General features: G+C 41.6%; 4 protein-coding genes across 8 annotated transcripts; 1 reads left to right on the top strand and 3 right to left on the bottom strand.

The window, feature by feature from the left end:
* Positions 1 to 7675: 7675 nt before the first annotated feature.
* Positions 7676 to 8098, bottom strand: LOC135618055 (uncharacterized). Its single transcript, XM_065118955.1, has one exon. The coding sequence runs from the start codon at positions 8096 to 8098 to the stop codon at positions 7676 to 7678; it is 423 nt and encodes a 140-aa protein (XP_064975027.1).
* Positions 8099 to 12816: 4718 nt separating this feature from the next.
* On the bottom strand, positions 12817 to 14791 carry LOC103991347 (ethylene-responsive transcription factor CRF2-like). 2 transcript variants are annotated; one of them, XM_018828753.2, is made up of 2 exons: positions 14423 to 14791; positions 12817 to 14165 (listed from the first exon to the last, which is right to left on the bottom strand). In XM_018828753.2, exon 2 carries the CDS (start codon positions 14122 to 14124, stop codon positions 13108 to 13110), a length of 1017 nt encoding a protein of 338 aa, XP_018684298.2. In that variant the 5' UTR covers positions 14125 to 14165; positions 14423 to 14791; the 3' UTR covers positions 12817 to 13107. The 2 variants fall into 2 exon arrangements, with proteins under 2 accessions (XP_018684298.2, XP_009409040.2); XM_009410765.3 differs by having other exon boundaries at positions 12818 to 14165; positions 14536 to 14791.
* A 3146-nt stretch (positions 14792 to 17937) lies between these two features.
* On the bottom strand, positions 17938 to 19333 carry LOC135616998 (F-box/kelch-repeat protein At3g61590-like). The gene has a single exon (XM_065116831.1). It carries the CDS (start codon positions 19331 to 19333, stop codon positions 18116 to 18118), a length of 1218 nt encoding a protein of 405 aa, XP_064972903.1. The 3' UTR covers positions 17938 to 18115.
* Positions 19334 to 23049: 3716 nt separating this feature from the next.
* LOC103991344 (RING-H2 finger protein ATL67) lies at positions 23050 to 26673 on the top strand. Of its 4 annotated transcripts, XR_010488566.1 has the most exons (4): positions 23050 to 24381; positions 25692 to 25979; positions 26073 to 26113; positions 26366 to 26673. XR_010488566.1 is itself a non-coding variant. In XM_018828665.2 (2 exons), the coding sequence occupies exon 1, from the start codon at positions 23790 to 23792 to the stop codon at positions 24360 to 24362; it is 573 nt and encodes a 190-aa protein (XP_018684210.2). In that variant the 5' UTR covers positions 23050 to 23789; the 3' UTR covers positions 24363 to 24381; positions 25692 to 26157. The 4 variants fall into 4 exon arrangements, 2 of the variants coding, with proteins under 2 accessions (XP_018684210.2, XP_009409038.2); XR_010488565.1 differs by having other exon boundaries at positions 25692 to 26113; XM_018828665.2 differs by lacking the exon at positions 26366 to 26673 and having other exon boundaries at positions 25692 to 26157.
* Positions 26674 to 26690: the final 17 nt, after the last annotated feature.

Genomic DNA, 26690 nt, shown 5'->3' with positions numbered 1-26690 from the left:
ATAAAACTATCATTATTAGATTTGATAATTTTATATTTTTTTATCTAATTATCTTTCGACCTCATTTATGTATACCTCAAAGGTGTTAATGGCTTAAAATTTTTTTATATATTAGATATACATAATCATATATTGATAGGTTATCCATAAATATGATGAAATATTTCTTTCCATTAAGATAAGAAATATTAAGTTGTTCATAGATTTTAGCGTAAATAATCTCAAGAAATTCTTTATTTCTTGTGATAATTTTTTTTTACTTGCATAATTTACTTTTTCTTAATGCAATCTATGCAAACATCAAAATTAGGTCTAAATCTTTCAAAATATTATACTTTACTAATCTTTCAATTCTCTCTTTGAAGATATGCTCTAACAGTTTGTGTCATAATATAAAAGATTTCTTATCATTGAAATTATGTTTCAATCAAATATTTAATTGTAATCCAACTAATGTCTTTATAAACTCAATGTTGGGAAATTTTTGGGACGACATCACATGCGCAGCAGAAGAACAAGAAAACAAAATCCCTAATTTCCTAAAAAGATGTTCGTCATCGTGCGAAGATTCATGCGTAAAAATCTATGAAACAAAATGCGTATATGATAGATTGTGTTACCTATGGAGATCGTATATCCCTATTTCCTCGTAGATCACTAGGAGAGGGTAAAGGAGGTCAAGCGTCCTCCTCTCTAGCGGTGATCCACACAGCAAGGCTACAACGATGCTCCTCAAAACTCCAGGCCTGCTCTGAGGTGGAGAGGGGAAGGAGAATAGGAGAGGCAAGCAAAGGCCCTAGCCTATGAACCACTGAATCCCTCATATTTATAGACGTCTCCGGTCAAACCCTAATGAATCCTCTCATATTGGGTATTGGATCGGCATCTAATTACCTAAGTCTTTTATATTAGTGGATTTCTATCCAATAATCTCTCATGAGCTCTTATTGGATCTCATCCATAGGATCCAATAATTCATGAGCTTATTGGATATCCAATAAGATAGGGGCTCCGACGGATATCTCATATTCGAACCTCTACTCATCGCAATGCCTGCCATATATGTGTGACCCTCTAGGCCCAATATCAAGCTGGCCATGAGTCACACCTGTCAGAACTCCTTCTAACTCAGTGAATTATTATCTTTATAATAATTTACTCGACTCATCGACTACGGACGTATTAGGCCACTACACCGTAGTCCCCAAACGATACAGGGGAATCCAATTCATTAGACATGTCTGTCCTCAGTTACCACATACCTATAGTCCCTCATCCATCTAATATCCCAAAGACCGTATATTGGGCATAGTGTTATCAGATTCATACGGTTTCTACTCGAGTCTCGCTCTAATCGGATTCTCCTAGAGAACTCTTTCTCTCTTAATCCGAATGACCTTAGCTAGAGATTTGTCTGAGTAAGAACATATAGAATATTTCTCTCATGACGCCGAGAGTGGATGATCCTCTATCAACACTCAATAGCCCTCGTAAGGTCGACTGTCACTCCCAATGACCAACTGTACTAGATCTGGGACATCTAAACATATAAGTATGGTATCAAAGAGTGGAGCACTCATACAGGACATCCTTGGTATCTCAAGTCTAAGGATCAGATACACCACTATGACTACGGAATCACTGTCTGACAATAAGGCATCATCAATCATCCAACATTCCGTAAGCGAATCAATCAGTGAAGTCATTCTCCAATGAGCAGCTATGAGACCAACTGCATCCATCATATTGATAGGTATACAACACACTAGTCTATCCGGTTATCTCGATGTTCCTCTCGAGTAACCTATAACCGGGATTATTTAGGATCTATGTTTAAAGGTGAATCAGTCTCATTATCATAATCTCATCACGATCTGATTCTCATTGCATAGATCTAAGGACATCACAATATATACATGCATATATGCAATAGTCAATATAAAGTGATAAATGATAAAATATAATAAGCAAAAAGATTATGTGTCAAGTCATACGTGTCATCACTCACGTGATTGGCTTGTTGGGCACCTATGACTAGCACTCAAGATTTAAATTAATTTTATATAAACTATTATACAAAATTTCAAAAATAATTTTTATTAAATCATGAAATATAATGAGTTTATAATTACTAAAAGAAATATAATATCCTAACTAATTAATTCTAAATAAAAAATTAGAAATAGTAAAAAATATAACATGTGTTTGCAAGATCTATCAGATAACCCGTCTCTAAGTATAGATGATAAGTTACCACTACTATCACTTTCACTTTGAAATAATTCCCTATAGCGATAAATATTTTATGTTATTTTAGTTTTCAGTTTTAAATTTTTTTTTAATATTATTAGTAACCTGAGTTGAAGAACCAAAATCAATCCAACAAATATTATAAAGAACCTCTACAATGTTTAATTTAAAATATATATTTCTTTTGAACTAAGCCTTGCATTGAACATAATCATTTTTCATATATTCTTTTTTATCACAAATAAGCACTTTATCACGAAGACTTCACAAATTTATTTTGTGGATGATGCTATGACTTTTTTTTTTATTACCAACTCCTTAAGTCATAGTGATAACATTATGAAATCTTTCGTGTCTTAACCTTAGTTCTTTTTTAATATACATATATACTAGTCAACTTATTCAAATCTCATTTATTCATATTTATATTATAGTTAATTTTAGATAGGCCAAAGAAGAGAATTAAAAATAAACTCCATAGGAAAAGACACATCCATATTTATGTATAATATTTTAAGTTTTTAACTTTATGACTAAGATGTACTCCTTAATCCTTTGAGTGTCATTATATTGAGTCACAGTTGGTTCCTTTATAAATATATTAGCCAATGGCTTATCAATGAATTTAAATATATCTTTAATAGCTTCAAATATTCTTGTACACTAATTACAAGTGATAATGAAGTTTTTTTTATGTTACTTACAATCGTTATTCCTATAACATTAGACAAAGTCTATTAGATCTTTTCTAAATATTTATTTTATTAATTTATTTTATAGTACTTTTATCACTTAAGTCTATATATCTTTCAACATGTAATACTAGGTCAAAATCTAATATAGTATTAACTACACATGTTCTAACTATTTTATATAAATGATAAAATATTTATTATAATTTATATTTCATAAGCCTATCATCCTAGGTTATCTTGGCAGCTACAAGTCAAATAAAATATAGGGATATAAGTTATAAATAATATTCACTAAATAATTTTTATCTAATTTATGCATAAATAATTTAATAATAATAATAAAATAAAATAAAATTATTGAATATTATTCAACATAAAAGAAAACTCATATTATGATTGTAATCATGATAAAACATACATTGTGCTTTTATATATAAAAATATATTATTTTATAATTTTAAATATATACATATAAATAAATAAATATCTAAAATAATAATTAAAATTTAAATATCACAAATAATAAAAATTTGCCAATATTTCATATGAAAAATTATAAAATAAAATAATAATTTATATTTTTTTATTCTATATAGAACTCTAAATTAGACGAACCAAACCTATTTAATTAGATAGGCTCAACATTGGGCTAAACATTAGCCCAATTATGACAATCAAAATTAAAGTTGATCAAAGTAAAATATTAATCAAAATTTAACTTTTTCTAAATTCGATCAATGAGATTAATCAAATCTAAATTTAGTCATGTAGTTAAAATACTATCAGAATGAAGTTTGATCAAAATATTTGATTAAAGTATATCAAATTAGTCAATTTTATATTTGATGACATAAATTAAAGCCTCTCTTTTAATTTTTTTAATTGAAAAAATTAATGATGAAAGAATAATTGACGTTAAATGTTTTACCTCCATAAGTGTAGAGACCTAATACTATTTTTTAAAGTATAAAAATCAGGATGCTAATCATAGTTAACTATAGGGGTTATCTGTAATTACAATTTACTTTGTTTTTGGTTATAGATTCCTCGCACAATAAGGCTCCGGAGAAAGAAAGGGCTTCCAACTAATGCAGTATCAAATTGGATAGGACAATAAGAGGTTGTTTTCTTTTATTCTTGAATCATAGTCGATTGGTGAGCCTGTTCTTGAACGGTGGATGAGCACCGAAGCACACATTTCTTCATCCATTCGACATCATCTAGTGTGAAACTTCAAAAGTTTGGAACTCAAGTCCAAGACAGTCCCTCTGTTGAGACTCAAATCATGATTTTGTGCGACTGATGTTTCTTTTTCTTCCTAAAACCTTTCATTTAGGATTTCAAAAGGTGGTTTTTCCGCCTCTAATCCTTCGTTCTTTTGAGGCTTCGATGGATGCAGGCTGATGCGGCAACAGACGAGGTCCTACCCCCAGCTTTCTCTTCTTGCTGAAGGCGAGTTTAGGCTTCTCGATCTGCCATTTTATAGATATGTAAGACCTTTCTTATCTCTTCTGAACGTGTGAGCTTGATCATGTGTAGTTGATCTCCAATCAAATCATTTTTCTGTTGTCAACTATATTTGCATGCATACTCCTCTTGGTTTTTTTCTTTGAAATTAAAAATGTTGAGCACACACATACTGTGCCTAATATGCTCTTCTTCCTACGACTTGCAATCATTTTACATTTCATTATTTTATATATTGTACGTATTGCTAAGGCTCGATACTGAAGGTAATGTTATTCTACGTATTGCTATGGGTTGCCTTCCATTATATCGTGTCAATGTGTTAGAGAAACTTAGTTTTATTCTTAATACCATTATTTGTGTTATACTTGTTGAATCTCATATTTTGATTATGAAACCAATTGATATGTGTTTATGATTTAATTTACGTTTTGAGTGATGCGAGATGCTTTGATCAGGATGAGACAATTAAAGTAGAAAGAATCATGTTGTACCGGGGGAAAACATATCAGAATATTGGACGTCGGGCAAGAGGATCGGTCGACGTATCGACAGAAGACTTAGGGCCAAGAAAAACAGATATTGCACCAAGGATATCGGAGTTGCGGAGTCAACTGACCGATTGGGAAATAGACCACAAGAGAGGACGATGCGTCAAAAAATCGGATGAAGCATCGACGGTCCAATGACATGCCAGATAACTTGATTAATGCTTAGTATTAATTGTCTAGATCGAAATATATTTTTACATGTGTAGGATTAACTACGAGAGCAAGGCATGAAGCAAAATGAAGTCCCGGAGTCAAGATCAAAATTACATTGGGAGTTCGAGAGCTCATCGAAAGTCCGGACGTTCGTCGGAAGTTCTGGAGGAACCAGCCGAGAAGTCTCGGAGCTTGCCAAAGAAGCTCGTCGGAACTCACTAAGAAGATCGTCGTGAAGTCCAGGAGCTTGCCGGGAGTCCGTCGGAACATTGCTGAGAGATCGTCGGAAGTTCACCGGAAGCTCGTCCGAAGAATAGACTTACAGACTTTGTTTAGCTTAGAATATATCTTAGGATTCATAGTTAGTACATAATTGGGATTGGATTTGAGCCAACCCAATTATGGGCCAGCTAAGCCCATATAAAAACTGTGTTGGGCCCAATAAGAGGCCCAAACAATGCCCCAAGAAGTCTCACCGTCACGGCACAGTCTTCGAGATTATGTCAGGCGGTGGTATCGCTAGTCTGGGCGATTGTACTACCCCTGGCAGGGTGCCAGGCAGTGGTACTGCTAGTCTGGGCGATGGTACCGCCCAAGGCAGTGTCAGTGTCAGAGGGCGGTGGTACCGCCCGTGCCCGGGGAACCCGAGATGAAAAAGTTTTAGGCTCAAAGTTTGAATCAACTTAAAGCCTATAAATACCCCTCTTATCCTTGGTTAAAGTATACAAGTATTGAGTGAAAAAAAAAGTATAGAAACGCTGCTGCAATCTTGTATGAGCTCCTCTCAAAGTTCTAAAGTGTTAGAATAGTTTAAAAGAGGAGTGAATGAGGGTGTAAGGGTTATCTCCTAAACCCGGTAAAAGGAGAATTGAGTTGTAAAAAGTTATTGGCCTTCGCCTGTTGAAGGAATGCCTCTAGTGGACGCCGATGACCTCGTCGGAGGAGGAAGTCGAAAGTGGATGTAGGTCACGTTGACCGAACCATTCTAAAAATATGGTTTCATTGTTTTGAGTAATTTATCTTTACTGTAAAACTCTGCAAACTACCTTCCTTCCTTTATATCAACTATACTTCTGTATACTTTCAATATAAAGATATTTCTGAAATCGATTTTTCGTCGGAAATGATTTTTATCCGCTGCACTAATTCACCCCCACTTTTAGTGCGGACCCTTATCCTAATAATACTATGTGTTATTTATTCTTGTTTTAATTATTTGTATTATACTATTATATTGTACTAATATATTAAGTTGACTCAGAGAAAAAATTATTCTAGTTAAATATATTAATTAGTTGATCTAAAATTTTTAAAATTATATTAAAAATTGAAGAGTCTGAACTCCTTTTGTATTAAATTCATTCATTTACTATTTAGGTATCTTACAAAGTCATATTATAGATTTTTAAAAAATATACTAATTCTTTAGAAAATTACTTTTGAGAAATATTAATTATCTTTATTAATTGTACGAAGGCTCCTAAAGCCTATAATAGTGGTTTTTATTAATAAAATAAATATTTCAAATTTGAATGAAAAGAATTATACCTTTTTTTCTCTTACTTTCCTACTTATTCTACATCACCAATACATGCATTTTTAACATGAGAGTTATTGCAGAAGATATTCTTTTGTTTGTATATTCCTTATAGCCAAACTCCATCTCCATCTGTGTTGACTACGTGAATGTGACAATTATATAAAAATTATGATAAAATTATGATGCCAATGTAATAATTAGAGGAATTTCATGATATCTAAGACTATAATTTTTGTTCAGGAGATTTGCAAGTGTTTTGAGCTTTGCTCACATTTCAGCAAATCCATTTTTTCCTTCTTTTTCTTCTGTGTTGGCAGGTGCTCCATTACTCATCACACAGTTTGTAGTCTGTAGGAACACAATCTTAAGTTCCTTCACCATAAATGTAGAGAGAGAAATCCAAGCAACATAATATTATTATGTGTTGTTCTTGTCTTTTGGAATTCTTATGTGTTGTTACAACTGCAATTTACATAAACATGACATGCTGCTTATCTTCAAACTATGCTAAGATGGAAATACTAGATTTCCATAGTGATAGTTGTTGGGAACTCTTTTTCTGTCCATAGTCTATGCTGCAGCAAATAACTTACAGCCTGTCATCCTGTCACATTACATTATATAAATTATTTATATAATATTTTATATTTATGTTATTCACGTAAATTTAAACAAAAAATTTCTCCATAAAAGAGCTCTTAACTTCATATATATAATCTATTATTTAGGAGTTAATCAGCAATTCATAAACGCAAGCCATCACATCATTCTCCAATCATGCATGCAGTGGATAACATAACATATACGATCACGTCAGATCAGTGTTTCGATCTGTAACATTATATATGCCGGTGTTGCCTTGACTTTATGTCCACTGTCTACATTCCTAGACATCATGCAATACCTACTCTCGTCTGTTCATACAAGTCAAAGTCTTCATGTCGAAGCTTCCTCATCTCCTTCGTTCTCTCCCAAGAAACCCGCACCGTAGGAGCTGATGGACCTCAACTGAATTATCCTCATGATAACGCCGGCGGCGGCGGTGCGGTCGCGCTGGTGAAGCGTGCTGACATGGTCTTCCTCACCGACGCGCGGATCTCCGGGGAAGCCGCCGCTTCCTTCTCCGAGATCTCCGGAATCGAAGCGAGTCGACCGGACTTCCGGTGCGGTGCTCGATCCTTGTGTTCGTGCGACCGAACTTGAACCTTGAGCATGGATGGAACGTGGAGCACCGACCGGAGAAGCCTGTGAACTGATCTGAAGAGCTTGGAGGACTTCTTCCGGGCCTGCGCGGGAGGCGGATGAGAGGTCCCGGACAAGTGCGGCATCGACATGGTCCGGGAGGTGATCGCGGAGTCCAGCTGCTGCATGAAGGACTTGAGCTCGAAAGAGTCGTAGAGAGAGCTGCCACAGTCCCACACAAGGCTTTTGTCCTTCTCCATCTTATTGTCTTGAAGAGGAGAAGAAGAAGAAGAAAAAGAGGAAGGACTTATAGAGGAAGAGATGGGGGAAGGTGCTTCACGACAGGGGGATGGACGCAGCCCCAACGCGTCTGTGACGCAAAGGAAGTGTCACATCCCGTGGATCGGTACAGTGCCACCATTTCTACTGGTTGGTCGTTAATGAGATGGCACATCTTAACTACACCAATGGAAGAAAGGTGCAAAATGAAAGCAGCATTTTTCTAACCGGTGATGGAAGCTGAGCTCACATGGAGTTGGAACATCTTGATGAGGGGGGATTGAATGCTTTGGAGTCTACTCCTCCATGTTGGTCTCGTTCTGACTTGTTTAAAGGGGTCGCCTCTATCCCCTGAGAGTACCAAAAGTCTAATGGAATTGGTTGGACAAACCCAACATGATCATCTGTTTAATGTGGATAAGGACTTATTGCATGAGTAGATTTTTTTTGTGGCAGTGAAGTGAAGTTTACTATTCTGATGAGGCATATTTTGGATTTCAGTTATGTCATCACCCGTACCTCTGCCACATTAGCATGAGGGGAGACTTTCACGTGCCAAGACAGAGGCCATGCCAAGGCACCCCTCGGTACGTCTCGTCCCGAAAAGCTCGGGACGGTGTCACCTGGCGTCATTCCACGCATTCCGGGACGACGGCCGCACGAAGGTACCATCTCGCCACTTAGGGATCGACCGTCACGCTAAACCCGCGTACAACTGATTCTCGCATGGTAGTATAAAAGCCCCTGATCGGCATCTGGTTGGGGGGAGGCAAAAAAAAAAAAGGAAATCAATCACTAACTTAATCGTTAAGAGGCCAAAGTCGGAAACCCCCGAAGAGGGCCTTCTGTGCCGGAGCGTGGCCACACCTGGGAGTGCGATCGCCCCAACCGATAGACACCCTCCCCAAAGACGATGCCAGAATTCCGACCGAGAGTTGCTTTCACTCAGACGGCTTCGGCATCTCGACGTGTCGTACATCGATGTCTCACCCCCATTGATCGTGAACTCCCAACATTGACCCATGGATCAGACCGTGCTGACCCACCAACCATGGTGCATCAGTTCCTTAATAATTCCATTCTTCTTCTATTTTTTTCGAAGATGGAGAAAATTATAAGGTTGGCTAAATTAATATTCCATAAGAAATCATATGCAACTATTTTTTGGATTGTTAACATATGATTCAAATTACTTGGTGAAGACAAAATATTCAAGTACGAAAAAAGAAAATCTTTTGTGAATTAGGGTTCTTCGTAATTTTAAGAATGAGAAGAAATAAAATAGTTTTTATCATCACTTTAACTTATTAAGTCTTTAATTAATTAAAATTTTCTGGTCGATTTTTAGAAAAACGGGCGAACTGCTGCGAGGTGGAAAGCTTTAATCTTGCAACGCTGCAGGCTTCGCCGGTGATAGTCGACGGTTCATTGAGGGCGGTACGTGTCCTCTCCATCGACGCCGCCGGCGTCGCTCTTTCCCGACTCGAGGCATCCCTCTGCAAACAGGCTGGCGACCCCGATGCCTGCGTGACCGATTTCTTCGACATCGCAGCCGGGTCAGGCGCCGGGGGAGTGCTCTCCGCCCTCCTCTTTACACGAGGCCACGACGGTCGGCCCCTGTTCTCCGTCGCTGAAGACCTACGCCTGCTCGCCTAGCCTCTTCGGCCGCCCAGCGGAAGGGAATTCTGGGGGGCCTCCTCTGCCGGTCGAGAGGGCTGCTCCGACGGGTGTTCGCCTGTTCTGGGAGGCGACCCTGCGGGACGCCCTGAAGCCGGTGTTTATCCCGTGCTACGACTGGCGACGGGGGTGCCCTTCCTGTTCTCGCGGGTGGACGCCGAGGGCGACGATACCGCCTCACCTAGAGACGCCGACGACGATGCTGCAGCCGTCGCCGAGGCGGGCACCCGACCGGATGGAGTCGATGTCGGTCGACGAAGCGAAGCCAGCGGAGATGGTGGCGGCGGCGGTGGGTGTGGTGGAGGAAGTTGAGGAGGAGACGAGTGAGCTGCGGCGGCGGTTGTGAAGTCAGGTTCCATATACGAGAGAGAGAGGTTATGCAGCAGGTTGAGTGAGTCGGAGCCAGAATTGAGGCCACTCACCAACTCTGCATTCTATGTCGGAGAGAGAGAGAGAGAGAGAGGTTATGCAGCAGGTTGGGTGAGTCGGTGCCAGAATTGACGCCACTCACCAACTCTGCATTCTTTGTCGGACATGGAATCGTGAAAGAGATGGATGCATGGTGCAAGGCCCAAGAAAGCTCAAGTTGTTTGGACCTCTGGGGACTGCTGCTTTGTCCTATCCAAAGAAAGGAAGCGGTGGCAATCCAGTCATCGGGGAAGAAGCCAAGCAAACCCACCATCGTAAGGTGGTGGCAAAATATGGTAGGAAAACAAGGATAAGAAGCTTGTCTTTCTCTTATTTTACATCAATCAATTCTAACCATTTTATTCTATCTTTTCACTAGATTTAGAGAGTGCAGATTTACGTCATACACACCCATTTGGTAGCATTTCCTAACTAGCCTTTCAGAATCTTGATATCCTACAAGATAGTGGAGGTTTACAACACCATGTTAATTTAATTTGACTCCAGGAAATGATGTTAGCACTTGAATAAAGTCAAAAGGGATCAAAGAAAATACAAAAGACCAGACTTAGAGAGATAGGTGTTGCAATCATATCTCAGATTCTGGGGATTAAAATATGCAGTGAAAATTCCTGATTCAACCTGGAGGAGAGATGCAACTATGCCAGTGCTTCTATGATCATGATCATCATCATCATCATCACCACTTTGCAGCTATATATGGTTGCTACTCAGGATCAAAGATTTTGTCTGACACAATCTACACATTGGAGTGCAGGGCCATGTCGTTGTGAAATGACAAAAAGTTCCAAGGACCACAGAGTGTGACCATGGTCCCTCATCTTCTCCAAGATTTTATCCTTTCTTTTCTTTTCATTTCAGGGATTCTGACATTGTCTAACAAGAAGAAGAAAAAATTCCTGAGTGACAGGGGAAGTTAATTAATTTGACATAACACCCCGGATTCGACGTAACCCCCCTCCTGAAGGTCTCGTGCGGCGCACTGTCCCAGAACGAGCATTAACAGCGACATGACACGCACCCATATCGAACGTACCCAAACGATCCCCCTGACGGAACCTCCACCATCGGCCAAGACAGGGGGAGGCGTTGACTGACACCCCCCATACCCTGCGAAGGTTCGGCCCTCCACGCAACTACCCCAACTGCGACAGACGCTATCAGAGGTACGAGCCCCTGCCCGGGTAGTGTGGCACATCAGGTAACATCAAACCCGCTTATAAATATCCCCTGATTCCTAACGGAAAAAGGGGAACTCTCTCACCCAACGCTCCACCCTACATCACTAACTCGATCGTCGGAGGGGTCGGGCCGAGCCACCGACCCGACCTGTGTGCAAGTACGTGAACGTAGCTGAGCCCTCAGCGTGGCGGAGCTTCCCAGCCAGACCCACTGCGTCCGCCATCTCAGCGACACGAGGAGAAACCACGTCTGAACCCAGCCATTTGAAGCCTTGAACCAGCCGCGTCGACCCCAAGGTCACGGTTAAAAAGTTACTTACCGTAACACTGAGCTTAACAAATTGCACCTACTGAATCATTGCACAAGCAGAGACTAATTAACTGTGAGATAAAGGCATAACTATAGAAAGTAATGTCACAACCTCAAGTCTCAAAATATCATCCTCTTGTTCCACTTCTTCACATTGAGTTCATCCCACACACAACAATGATTTGTCAGCGACTGCAAGCAACCTGGAGCAAATAGTTCCTTCTGTTTCTTTGATTGTGGATGCTTGTGTGCTACGCTTCCATTGGGCAACCTCTTAAAGATGTATGATTACATCTTTCAGCATTCTGCAGGAGCATTTAAACAAACATCTTCGAGGGAACACACGGCACAGCAATGTATTGAGATTGTTCGAGTTGAAAAGTCTGGGCTCCTTCTTCTTGACCAAGACAGATGGACTCCACATAATCTCACTGGTGGAGTAAGCATGAATAGCTCTGGGGTGCTGCTCCCCCAGTGGAGCAGTCACTGACATCTCATGGGACGATGCATGTCACACCTTCGGGAAATCTGCCATCAATGTCTAGTTTCAATCGGGCTCAAAGATCCAAAGCTACAGCTGGTGTAACAGCTCTGCACCTTGCCTGAACCAATCAGCTGGAGTGGCAAGTCAATGTTGTTCGGTGTGCGAGAAGAAATCTGTGGAAAGAATTGAAAGCAATACTGTTCTGTCCCACCGATGGTTTCAGATGCAGACGAGAAACCCCATGTACCTGAAAGACCCAAATCATACTGTAGACCACATGGTACAGAGAACCCCAGCCATGGATTTGTTTTGGAATCTTCCATTTGCCTGTAGTTGGATTGCCTGGAAACAGTGACTTGAATGAGCATTTGGAATGACACTGACGTGGAAAATGGAAGATCTCATGGAGCACAGATGTACAAAAGATGAACAGTGGATGTCATATTTAGGGACTAAACCATGCAGACCGATGAAAACATGCTGACAAATGCTTCCACCACAATGTTAGTTGAGCAAAGATGTGCTTGATCTCATCGGAAAGGAGCATCGATCGACAAACACAAAGAGAAGCTACGTTTTGAAAGAGAGATGAGATGTTTCACAGGCCATGCTTCACTTTTGGCAGCAAAAAACAGAGAGAGAGAGAGAGAGTGTGTGTGTGGTCACCACCCAAAGCCAGCTTTCTGTCCTCGAAACATCCCACTTTAAGTACTCCTTTTAACGTGGCAGCTACAAACTCTCTCATGTACAATATAAATTAGAGAGGAGAAGGAAAATTTCCACAGCGCACGGGATTCCGTTCCGTCGCCGTTAACAGACGGAGACACGTTGGAGGGCAAAACTGCAAATATCGGATGCGAGAAGGAGGGGGGAAGCCGCGTTCCTTCGGCTGACAGCCACGACGCCAAATTAGAGGGCGGGGAGAGCGTCGATCGGGAATAAGTCGCCGATGTCCTCGAAATAGTCGGCGTTCTGCCACGTGGACGACAAGAAGTCGAGGTCCAGCTTCGGACCGATGAGGGCGTCGGTCATCTCCTCGGCGAGGTTGCCGATCGGCGCGGAGTCGCCGAAGTAGCTCGGCTCCGAATCCCACGTGTCCAGGAACTCGTCGAATAGCGCCGGTACCTCTTGGAACGGCGGGAAGTCGCCGAGCTCCTTCAGTAAGCTCCTCGTGCCGGCGGAGTCTGGCGCCTTAGGTGGTGTCGGCGTGTCGGTTTCCTCCTTGAAGCAGGTGGCGGAAGGTGAGGAGGAGGACGAGGAGGAGAAGCCGCGGAGGACAGAGGTCGGGGAGGAGAGGTTGCGCGACTCGTCGCTGGAGTCGCACGCGTCCGAGACGGAGGCGAGGTTGTTGTCGGAGCGGTTCTTCTTGGGTGGCGAGGCGGCGGCAGCGGTGGGCCGGGAGAAGTTAGTGGTGGCGCTGGGCCCGCGGAGCTGGATGGCGGCAGAGTCGTACACCTTGGCGGCCTCCTCGGCGGTGTTGAACGTGCCGAGCCACACACGGACGCGGCGCCAGGGGTCGCGGATCTCCGCCGCGAACTTCCCCCACGGCCGCCGGCGGACGCCGCGGAACCGCTTCACGCTCCCGTCCCCTTCGCCCGCGACCGGGGCCTTCCTCTTCCTCGCGGGGACGGCCTTCATCCCCTTGTTGCTCCTGCCGGCGGAGGAGGGCCGGGCCTCGAACCGTATCTCCTGGACGTAGCGGCGGGACTGGCAAGGCAGCTCGTCATCGTCGCCGGAGGAGTCAGTGGCGTCGAAGTCGTCGCAGAAGAAGCGAACGGTGCGGGGCGCGGGCAGCGACGAGAGGGGCTTCCGGATCACGTCGACGTGCTCCCCGCGCACTACGGGCAAAGAAGGCGTCGCCTCCATCGCTCTCAGCGGCAGAGGAACGAAACCACAAGCTTCACTCCGCTTCACTCCACTGGCCATCTAAATCGGCATGTGCTCTGCTTTCGCCCACCGACGCGACCCTGTTCCAGAAACCCAACACCTCCCACCATAAAAAATCCAACCTTTTTCCACGCCAAAAAGCGATCAGAGAGAGGGAAGAGAGGCAAAACGAACAAATGGGAAGCCACAAAAGGGCGATTCCTCTGATATCCCCCAGGCGAGGCGAATAAAGACTGATCGGATGGCTTGGACATCCAACAACGAGTATACAACGGTAGAAACAGAGTCAGGGAAGCTGAAGACAATAAAGCAGTGAAATTTCCAGGAAAGTTGCGACCTTTGAGGGACGATCACACCATTTCACCCCCTACGGGATTCCACCACGCGCAGGAGAGGGGAAGAGAGACGGAAGGGAGAGGTTCAAAGGGCAAACTGAGCTCTTTTTGGTACCTCAAAAGGGAATGGTTTCGGCAGGAGAAGCGTTCCCAGGAGAGCAGGCACAGCTCTGGATTGGGTAGTACTAATTCTGGTAGCTCAGTGCAGTAGCAGCAGCAACAGCAGCAGGGGCTTGTATTGGTGGAGCCTCTGCTTGCTCCGTGTAACGAAACAGCAGCAGTACAAAACACACAGAAGAAGATTGACAGAGAGAGAGAGAGAGATTCGAGTGAGTTCGTTTTGGAGCTGAGAGAGAGAGAGAGAAGGCTACAGAGCAGGCGTCGCCGTGCAGTTTTATAGGATCGGCCAACGGCTCGGCGCTCCACATGGTAATAATTAATTGTAATTCTAATTAGTTTCGGGATGTTTATTTATTTAAATCGGGTCGGGTTCATAAGATTAATTTATTATGCTCATCAACATGCTATCGGGTTCGATTCACTTAAGATCCGAATCCGAAACCATTCTGATACGTACATGTACCTATAAAACAATCAGATTCCGTACCCGAATCTTAAAGTTTATGTACTACGCAAAATCAAATTGTTCTTTATTTTTTTTTATGATTATTGAAATCTTTCTCATCCTACTAAAAAAAATATTAATCTTTATATTGGATCCACTAATGGAGTTTTTAAACTCGCTAATTAACTTTCCTTTATTGTTTCATTAAATTCAACACATAGCTTTGGGGTTTTTGACTCGCCAATTAGATGCATTTGGGAATTAATTGGGCACCTTTAATTGCATTTATCTTTGCCTATGGTGCCACAGTGCTACGTTTCCTTTGACCTTCCTACCCCCACGAGGCACTGCCCGACTCGAGCCACGGCTCCCTTGTAGACCAGCCCCTCGTGTCGTGAGTCGTGAATTAACTCTACGCAACTCGCACTCGGTCCAATTAAACCAAGTGTTGAATGAGGTAAAGGAATAATGACACGCAATTAAGCATGAATTGGTTGGGGATTTTGGTATTAGTCCAAGCGAAGGTCAGTATATAGCAAGAACGAGACAATCGGAATTTCTTCGATCTCAAATTTCTTGATATCATTACTTGCCTTAAACTGAATGATTTGGTCGAGTTGATTGTCTCGCATTGAGATTCCAAAAAGATTTCATCAGACGACGATTGGATCAATAATCGCATGAACTCAAACAATCGAGTCGAATAGAAAGGGTTGTATTATAACTCATTCGATTACGATAGGAGGAGTTCACATTGCCATCGAGGATGCTTTGAGATTCACGCATGAACTTAATAAATATCATTGAGATTCGTGCAATAACTTTTATATTATTATTATTATTATTGTCATCTCCTTATGTTGGATTCAGCAAACAAAAACAACTAAAAATTAAGAAGACTTAAGTTTTGGTAGATTGTATCGATCTCATGTGTGTTTTCATGTATTTTTCAATCAAATAAAATTAATTTCATATTTTGTCTCATTTATAATTTATAAATTATAGGAGGTTGACTCCAATGGTCAAGTTGACATATATTTATCATCTAAATATTTTTTTCCCAATAATTAATATATAAAAATTGTATATAAAAAATATAAAAATTCCAATAATTACAAGTTAAAATTATATATAAAAAATATATAAATTTTTTTTCCAATAATTAATATTATATTACAAATATCCTAATATTCAAGATAATGGCTCACTTGTAAGCTTTTTTCCTCTATACTAAATGCCCTATGAATAATTGCCTTTACAATTTTGTAATTTGTTGGCAATAGATACATGAGATGGGATCAATTTTTGGCTTCATCAAATTCTTCTCCCTTGTGGTGGTAAGATAGCTAATCTGTCATATGTCATCAATGGTGCACCTATTTTCATTTATTTTATTTGATCCTTTGAAGAGACATGTGATCTTTTAGTTTGAAATGAATTGGTTAAAACTTATTCCGATTTAGTTTTAATTTTTAATCGATTCATCTTTTGTTCAAACCAAACTATCATTCGAAAAAATCAATCATACCAATGGCTTTATAACCCAAAATTAATTAAAAATAATATACTCATTTTACTATTGATGTCAATTCTCAAATAGGTAAAACTTAAGATTTTATCATTGTTATTATAATTATTAATGTCAATCCTTAAATATTATTGCTGTTGTATTATTGATGCCAATCAAACTTATAGTCGAGATGTATAAGTTTGGACAATGGGAAGTAAGACACCGAAGAGAGAGAGAACGGATAGGTTGCTACTTCCTACCACCATAGCTAAGCGATAGAATGCTAATGGTAATAAATGGGTTCACGTGATAGAGAAGGCGCCGCTTTGTGATTCGCGCCCGCCACCCCGACGTGAGCCCGACGGCATTAATTGTCGAATCATTAATGCACCTCATTAATGCACATCACATTTGCATGAGCTCAACATGTGGAAATCGAAGTGGGTCATGATATGATCTCCGAGAGGGTTTTAATCCTAAGTCATGTAGTTGGGAAAAGAAGAAAGAAGAAGAAGAAGAAGAGATGATGGAAAGTGCAGTTGGAAGTGCAATTTTAAGCTTGGGAGAAAGTAAGTGAAAAGAAAAAAATGTAACCAAAATAATCCCTCCCTACAAATGGAAATGAATTATGTAGTTTTTCTTTTTGTGGGAATCATTAAGAATTCTATGTTTCAAGATTTGTGTATGTATGTCCAATCTTCATAGTATTAATCATTTGGTTGCTTTTTGAGTTAATTAAACAAAGAAGAAGAAGAAGAAAAAAAGCAGCAGTAGGTTTCCATTCTTTTAATGGCTGCTGGTGATCCAGTTGGGGACAGCAGTGGCATTGACGGGTTGGTGGAGAAGACAGTGGCCTTGGCTGCCTGTGTGCACCAGCTGACATGCCCCGACCATAAATGGGGGAAGCTGTGGACTGAAGGCTCCCTGCAGCCACACTTTTCCGCACACACACCAAAACCTGATGCCAACACTTCTTCTTCTTCTTCTTCTTTCTCCACTGGGCAACAACCACCTTCTCTAACTAGTGTACCTTCTCCTAGGATGGATGATCTCATTCTTTCCTCGGCTCCAGTGCTCTCTCTCTCTCTCTCTCTCTCTCTCTCTCAGCTCATTACCCTCTCAGTTCTAGGGAAGCAAAAGAATCTTCCTGTGTTGTTACATGCCAAAACCTTCCAAACCCTCTCTCTGCCTTCTTCTTCCGAGAGTACCATTGCTAATCATTTCAACATCTGAAACTTCCCCCCCCCCCCCCCCTCCCTTTTCAGCTTTAACCATCACCGGAGATCTCGAGTACAGACAACCATCGCATTCTTTCTAGCCATTGCCTTCCTGTAATCTTCACCTGATGAAAATGGAAAGCATGGCTTATTATTCATTGGTTTACACAGCAATAAGTCACATAGTACTGTTCCTGAAGAACCTTGACTTTGCAGAGACGAAGCTGGCAAAAGATGTTATGATTTGATGTTCGTTGACCGACACTAAGTCAAGTCTCAAAGAAGAGACTTTTTGGAGGCATGCATTGATCTGATTCTACTGTGAGGGAGATGGACATCTTCTGGATTTCTTTGGTTTCGGTGGATCTAACAAGGAAAAGCTGTAACGAATGCCATGAACAGGTCAACAGGTGATCTCGAGCCTGGGCTCGAAGCAGAAGCCAGTGAAGAGCTGCAGGGGGAACCTCTTCGTCACGGGCGACTTGGCGGACCACCTCCACTGCTTCAGGCTCATGTCGAAGGTGAGCAGAGCCGGGGATCCAAAGCTTTGTATGTAGATGAGGTCGTCGGTGCCGCTGCTGGCGAAGACATCGTCCAACTCACCGAACCCCTGGAAGAACTTGTGGGGCATCCGAGCAACCTCTCGCCATGCCTCCTTGTGAAGTTCCCAGATGCCGATCCCCTTGATGATGCCCGGCCGGTCGTGTTTCCCGATCCCACCGACCATGACCAGCCTCTCCCGGAGGTTCATCAGCCGTCCGCAGGTCAGCGAACATGGGACAGGGATGGCCATGCGCATGAGCGGCGTGCGAGAAGACCTCGTGGAGAGATCATACATAACCAGGCAGTGTCTGGACTCGGCATTTCCCAGAACACCTGTGGGGTAGATCAAGGAGTAGAGGACTCCATCGCAGATCACGCACTCATCCCCTCCCCTCCATCCAACCAGTACTTCTCTGATAGCGGTCACCCATGTCCTAGTCTCCGACTCGTAGATGTGGATCGAGAAGTCCCACTGGTAGTAGTCCTGCGGCACCTGCTTGCACTTTGCCACCGCGACCACGTAGCCGTGAGACCTCCTGTCCACGGACATGGCGAGTGCGGTGTAGTCAGGGAACTCACCACCGGGCGCATCCTGCAGCCTCTTCCAGTCCTTGGTGATCGGGTTGCAGACGAACACCCGGCTCCTGTTCTCGCCATCCATCAGGCAGACCAGCCCGCAGGAGGATGAAGTGGACCAGTTGCTGTTCTCGATGCAGGGGAATCGGAAGCCGTACCACTTCCGGAGGCTGGGGTCGTAGGCGTAGCCACCAACCACGTCGTCGCTGCAGGTGAACATGAAGTACCATGGCCTCTGCGGCGACATGGCAATCCACGAACGTCTCCCGGCATGTACAGCTTCGTGCCATCTTTTGCACACACAGCCCGACCTGATGATGCTGACGATGGGCAAGAAGGAGAAGACCTTCTCCAGTAGGTCATCAGGCAAGACGGCGTCCAGCGAGACTAATGTGCTTCCTTCTCGGCAACCACTAGTGTCCTCAGGAATCGCTCTCAATCCAGCAAGCTCGGTTCGGTGGAAGGAAGCAGGACATGATTCCCGGGATGCCTCACCTTCCATGAAGCAGAACGGAAGAACCTGAGGGAACGATTACCAGAAGAAGAATCAAATCTACATAATCGGCAAACCAGAGATACGGATCCAACTCTGGCAGCTGCACGAGATCGAGATTGGTTTTGGCCACCTCCGAAAGATAGCTCAGATGAGACAAAATCAAACACATTAGCAGACTCAAATCACGAAGAACCAACAACAGGCCTTGGAAATGTGCCAAAGCATTACAGGTAGGCGAACACTCGACAAGCCAATATCCCATGATACTATGAAATGCTGGTCTTGTCACATCTAATCACTGTAATCCGTAAGGACTAATAACAAAAGGAAAACATAAATAAATAGCCTCAGCAATCAAAAAAATGGAGAAATAATAGCAATAATGCAATTGATGACAGTGAAAACAAAATGATGCTAATCATGACCATGATGATACCAAAAAATAATAATAAATAAATAAAATAAATGCTGTACCTTATCAGAAGAAGATTAGACAAGAAGAGACAGCCAGATCCAAAACTTTATGTGCTTGGTTCTTTCTCTTAGTATGAAAGAGACATGTTTGTTGCCCTCTAATATGTATTCTTCTTCAAGATTTGCAGCATCAGAGAGAAGCACCTCTGCCTCCTCAAGGTTGATGGAGTGGAGGGACATGCAAGGAGATAGATATAACAGTAGGCTTGGCTTGCCTTCGACAAGCTACAAGGAGTTAAAAAGTAAAGGATGGGTGATGAGGGGAAGCTGGGAATGGTGGAAATAGTGGTGTGGAGATGTTGGCGATGATGTCTTGTGTGCGCCACTGGATATAAATACCTGCTGAGGGGAGAGAAAGGATTGAAGGCTAAGCTTGTTTGGACTCACTCGAGGAAATGATGGCCACCTTCCTCACCCCCACCACTTTGAGCTTTGGCCCATCATGTCTTTTGTGCCATGTATTCCCCATCCTTTCTTTAGAGTAGGGGAGGATACGGAGAAAGGAGAGGCCCCAAGTGTTTTTTGGCACACAGTGGTGAGGAGATTGGACCTTTCCCCTTTATCCTACCTTTTACCTCCCCTCACCTCCTATAGAGAGAGAGAGAGAGAGAGAGAGAGAGGAAAAGGTTGGTGATGGTTCTTGGTTGGATTGGGTTCCTCTTATAGTTGGTGGAGACACCATGGTCCACCTTTACCTAACTCAGAACAACAATGCTGTGCTTGTACTCATTAGATGGTGTTGATTGTCCTTGGCATGGTTCATCAAGACATGAATAGGGATTGCAATGGATCACTTGTTTCAGGTATTGTGTCTGTCCAATCCACTTATGTTGGATTTAGGTACTCCTTTAGAGGATTCTAACTTGAGTATAAATAAAAAATATATTTCCAGATTCTAACTTGAGTAATTTTTTTTTTTTTTGTATTTTTATCTATTCGACCTACTTAACATGATGATTATATTTTGAAAAATATATTTATATGCGGTTTTAACTTTGGCTACGAATTACAAATTGATATTAGTTACACAAATTCCATATACAAAAGATATATATATATATTATCGATGTTTCTTTCGTAGAAAAAATTCCTATTAAAATTTAAATATAATAATAAAAGGCAACAAAAATGGTAAATAAATTAAATATGAATATTTGGTTATATAAATAATTCAATACTCATCATGACTCCGATATTTGAATGTAAGCAATTTAATACCTACTTCGTATCGTATATTCCTTAATAAATTAAAATATCTCATGATACCGATGTCGTATCTAATCAGATTCGATATAGATATACTAAGAAACACTGAACTATGAACAATCCAATCAACATTTACCTCCCGATTAATGGTTTTGATATCAATATTCGAAGATATTTATCTTTGAAAATTAATAGATGAGATAATGAATCATCGTCGCTTGTTTAATTTTTTTGATACAAAAATATTATCAAACAAGATTTCAAACCCATAAACATTCAGAAATAGGTTTAGGGAATAAAATTTAGAAATTTGACATCATGTATACAAATCAATCCAACCATTTGTTGTCCGAAAATCCTAATTTGATGATAAAAATTCTTGAGTCATATTATTATCATAGGGCACCAAATATTGGTTCCAGAAATTAGGAACTGAAGTATTCTTAAACACACATCATTCCTTCACCCTGTGAATGAGGCACTTGTATATGATGGAAGTCATTCCAAAGTGTGTTCTCAGCCCTCCTCCTGCATCTCTTCTCCTTGGAACGGGCAGCCAGCACAGGGTGAAACCAAAGGGATGGGATGCAGAGGAGGTCATGAGCTCTGTGACCTTCCCTTGGACTCACCATCATGTTGCCGGACAATGGGGGCAGTGCAGACACAGTTTTAGTGTTCATCAAAGCAAGAACAACTGCTTCTGCCACTAAATCTTGTGGCCAAAGTAAACGTGCTTTCTCATTGGCTCTGTTGTGGCCTCTCACCTTCCAAAGTGGTACTCTTGACACTGTGTTACTACAGGGGAACTCATCAAGTGGTGGCCACACCACTACACCGGTCATGCTTCACTCAGTTCCCGTGGAGAGTTAGGGATGTCTGAAGTGTGTCCTCAGGCCGGGAATAAGAAATATGGATCATGGAAGACTGTGGCTCTCCTAAAAAACAAGGCCATCCATGACTCAGTTTCCAAGATCCAAGTCACACTACAACATCATTGCAGCAATGACTTGTATCATCTTAGAATACATTAAACATGTTTGCCCAGTACGATATGAAAGCTCATGCGACAGTTCCGAGATAAGTGGGTGCGACGTTCCTCCCAACAAAAAATAAAGTTATACTCCCCAACCTGAATCAACATAAAGCACAGATAACAGTAATTATATATATATATATATATATATATATATCGAATAATATATATAATTTATCGAATAATTTTATCAAAATGATGATAACTAGAGGAAAGGAAAAGGGAAGGCTATGTATCAAAATAATTAATTCAGATGTCAAAAGTAATTTTTGTTATGATTGGTGATGATGTGGCACATCTAGCTCTATTTTATTGTGTAGTGTCCACGTATTAAGTATTGTCCCTAAATGATATATATGATGGGATGGGATGAGATGGGTGTTGTGAGAAACATAATTATAATAAATGAGTAGTGGAAGCCATTGGTGGAGAGAAAAGATTTTGCTGCCGAAATCAGGTTCATGTACATCAGTCACATCACTATCCATAGCCAAGTGAGTTGGCCAAGGCTTTAATTGGATACAGGGAGATTAAAGACACCAGTGATCTCAATATGATGGTGGAAGGTTAGTCAAGGGTCACACTCTTTTAACTTCCATCTTCTCCTCCAAAGATTAGCACCATTCAAATGTTATTCATCTAAACATAAGTCTAATATATATCTTTATGAAAAAAAAAAATCAACAACAACAACAAAACAACAATTATTTGGATCAAGAATTTGGTCTGATAAGCTTTTGGATGAGGATTAGGGTCGATGAAGGTGGCAGAGGCATGGTAAGGACTCATTGAGATGTCGCTCCGATGGCACTTTGATCGATAGGACCCAATGATCGCTTAGAACATTATAATGTAAAACCAACATGTGGTCCTCTCTCTCTCTTTTGTTGTGCTCTCCGAGAAAGCCCGCCCAATCAACAACGACATTAAACACACACTGGAGATAATTGTTTCTGATCCGACCAAATCCAATTCTACTCTTGAATTATATGAATCGATCACAAGCTCTCATATCTAAATTTCACATATAATTCTCATTTTTCCCCCAACTCCAATCGATCGACTCACTGCCAATTCCAACCTCCCAATTCGAAGTATGCCACTATGCGTCATGTCTCGTTTTATATTTATATCCAAGCCTTTGGGTTCGGTCACTCGACGCGTCATCTCCGGTCACGACCGCAAGCGGGTCGGCGATCCCCGGCCGCGAGACCCCCACCCGGAACCACAGTTTCGTGTTCGTGATCGGAGACATACTCGATCTACAGCCGGTGGTTGCAGTGGCGTTGGATGGGCCGCCTTATCGGGTCATGAGTGGCGATCGTAATGCCCCGGTAGATTCAACCTCGCAGAAGAAGAAGAAGAAGGGAAGAGGAGGAGGAACGATGGATGGTTGACAACACTGCTTGCAGGCGTGCGTTGCGATCGTTTATATTTAGGTTGAAAGCGAAGCACAAATCGATTGGAGTTGGGTATTGTTGTTCGTCGATCACCAGTTTTGTCGCTGCAGCTCCAGTGTTTGCTTTCTTCCACTTGGGCACCTTTTCCGTGGACGGTCTAAAATTTTGTCCACCACCTATTTGATGCAATGCTCCTCACTTTCTCTCTCCGTCTCACTTCCCATTCAATGCAGTTCCTGAGCAGACCCACCCACCTCCCCCCAAAAAGGCTAACCCTTCCTTCCCCCTTCCCTCCCCTTCCCTCTCCTCTCCTCTCCACAATGCCACTGCCGCTCCTCTCCGCCGCAACATGTCCACTCACGCCTCCCCCGGCGGCGCCGCCTCCTCCTCCTCGTCCTCTTCCCTCTTCACGACCCTCAGTTTCTCCTTCGCTATTGCCGTCTCCCTCGGCCTCCTCTCCGCTCTTCTCGTCGTCTCCTACATCTGCTGCCGCCGACGACCCCAGAACCCCGGTTCCGCCCCGGGCCCGATCCCCGCCGAAGGCGTCCTCCAGCGACACATCATCTTCGTCGCCGAGGACGACGACGGCGAGGACAGCGAGGGCGGCGGCCGGGCATCGGGGCTCGATCAGGCGGCCATCAGCTCGTACCCTAAGTTCCCGTTCTCGGCGGCCAAGGGTGGGGATACCGTCTGCTCGATCTGCCTTTGCGAGTACCGGGAGGGGGAGATGCTCCGGATGATGCCCGACTGCCACCACTACTTCCACCTCCTCTGCATCGATGTCTGGCTCCGGCTCAACGCGTCCTGCCCGGTCTGCCGGACGTCGCCATTGCCCACGCCGGTGTCTACTCCAATCTCAACACCATTGTCAGAGCTCGTCCCGCTCTCCCATTTCGCAGCTGACCGCAGGAGGAGGAGCTAAAGCTTTTGCAAAATAATCAGTGGGTTAATTAGATCATCTGTCTTTCTTTTTACTTACTTTCTTCATTCTTACTGTTTGATAGACACAAGATAGCAAAACAAATTAAGTTTTGGACTAGAATCGACGATATATCGAGATTATACACACACACACAGCAAGGTCTTTGGGAAATCCAATTTTGTTGCTCAATTTGTTAGTCCCATACCTGAGGTAACATTAATTAATGTAATGTTGAGTTGTCAGGAAAAATGATTAAATGTTGGATTTTTAGTGTGAGCAGAAAGATCTTTTGAGTGACATTGTGTGGATCTTCATGAACTAAATTCTATGAATTTTCTCGGTCTTTAGGCAGCTATCAAGGAAACATAGTGTAGTTGCAAAGAACTTGTTAAGTTTGCGAAATAATTGATATGAATTCATAGAACCATTATCTTTCTTGCTTTCCAAATGCAATTAAGTATGATCGGGTCACTTAAAGTGACATATCATTTTCCATCAAATTTATGGATGGAAAGCTGACCCTTTTTTGATCTATTGCTTCAATTTTTCATAGTATACTGCATTTGCAGATGTATATCCAAAGGTTAGCTTGTGCCATTCAAAATAAGTGTGTAATTTATGTAAATGTACCATAGAGAGCTTAAGAGATTAAATATGTCCAGTTTTAATATAAAAAATGACTTTGCTGGTCAAAATCATCTGTTTGGAAATGGGTTTGCAATGGAGTAGAGGTATGAAAACAATTATGAACTGGTTTAGAGAAAACAACTTGCCAATGTTAGGAGTATTTTGTTTAGGTTATAGTTAAGCAAGCTTAAATTGTGAGTATAGAATGGGTCTAAAGCATTCCAATTCCTATACACAAGCCTGAAAAAAGCTGCTTGGTAATGGAAAATATCTAATTTAGGTATACTTGATTTAAGCTAAGCTCAAACATAAGGGAACAACCCCTGTGGTGAATAATTTTGTTCTCTCTACAGGTTTGTAGCTTTTTTTATGCTATCAAATAGTGAAAATAGTATGCCATATATGTATACATGTGTGAACTAAATTGTATTTTAAGTGTAATTGACCGGATTCTGAATAAACTATGATATTCAAGGCACAGTTTCAATTTTATTCCATGTCTTGCCTTTCCAAATTTTAACTTTTTGAATTTGTCTTTTAGAAGCAGGGACCTCTCCTGAAATTAAAAGGTTCTCAGTATTAAACTTTTGAAGTGTAATATAAGCTGCATTTATGCAACTGCAATTGGTTTTCCTTTGACTCCATGTAATCACTGTAACATCTGACCATAATTTTTCTTTTAAAAATCTCATGAGGTGACAGGCAGAGGACATATCTAAGAAAGGTCAGTTTGCTCAAAGTTGGTGAAAGTTTATCCTTCAAAACATCAAGATGCCTGGCTATTTTCCAGTGGGCCTATGCTGCTTAAATTGTATCTGATGGTATATGTGAAATCCAGTATGGGCTTTGTTGAACATCCCAGTGGAAATATGATTCAGAAACATATGAGCAGCCTAAGATGGGCGTTTTATAGGAGATGTTTTCCCACTGCCTATTTTCCCACAAAATTTGGGGCCCCAAAATTGCTTTTATGGGATCAATCATACAAAGGTTGCAGAAATAGGGAAATGTGGCTTCCAGTCTCTCTTTATTTTGTCCTATGTGCTTTTTAGAAAACTAAACATATATGGTGGGATATTGCAGGATTCTAAACAACAAATTTCCTCCTTTTGTCCTCTCTGATGGTTAGTCATATATTATGTTCATGCTGTTAGATAATTTTTAGTCATGTATGGCTTTTACCCTCCAGTTTTTCCATTAATAGTAAGTATTTGCTTAATTTTCTGTTAAACTGGTCTTAACTGCAGCATTTTGCTATGGGATAATGTAGCTGTCTTGTATTTGTATTTTTCATGTATGAATTTTCCCCTTGTCTGTAGTCTATAACAAAAATATTAAAAATGGTTCACGAAGTTCATTGTATCTGTACATCGCAGAATACTCTACATGGAGCATACATGCTGGAGGTTTGTGGTGGTATAATCCATTAAGCCATCTGTCATCATCAGACTTTTAAGACCTCAGAAGTGTTGAAAACAAGTTTTCAATCCACGAAAGACACTCTCAGTCTGTTCTTACTCAAATATTGGTAAATTACTCTTTCCCTTAATCATGGGTAGTGGTGCTTTCTAACAAGGTGGAAATAGTTTCCGAATTTTATCAGTATCTAGCATGTCTCTGTTTTTAATGAGAAGCTGGAAGTTTCTGAATTTCTAAGTATATAAGATAGATTTTGATTGTGCAATCAGTATCCAAAATTTT

Source organism: Musa acuminata, chromosome BXJ2-7, assembly GCF_036884655.1.
Source record: "Musa acuminata AAA Group cultivar baxijiao chromosome BXJ2-7, Cavendish_Baxijiao_AAA, whole genome shotgun sequence".
Lineage (NCBI taxonomy): Eukaryota > Viridiplantae > Streptophyta > Magnoliopsida > Zingiberales > Musaceae > Musa > Musa acuminata.
This window is presented reverse-complemented; position numbering and strand designations above follow the sequence as displayed.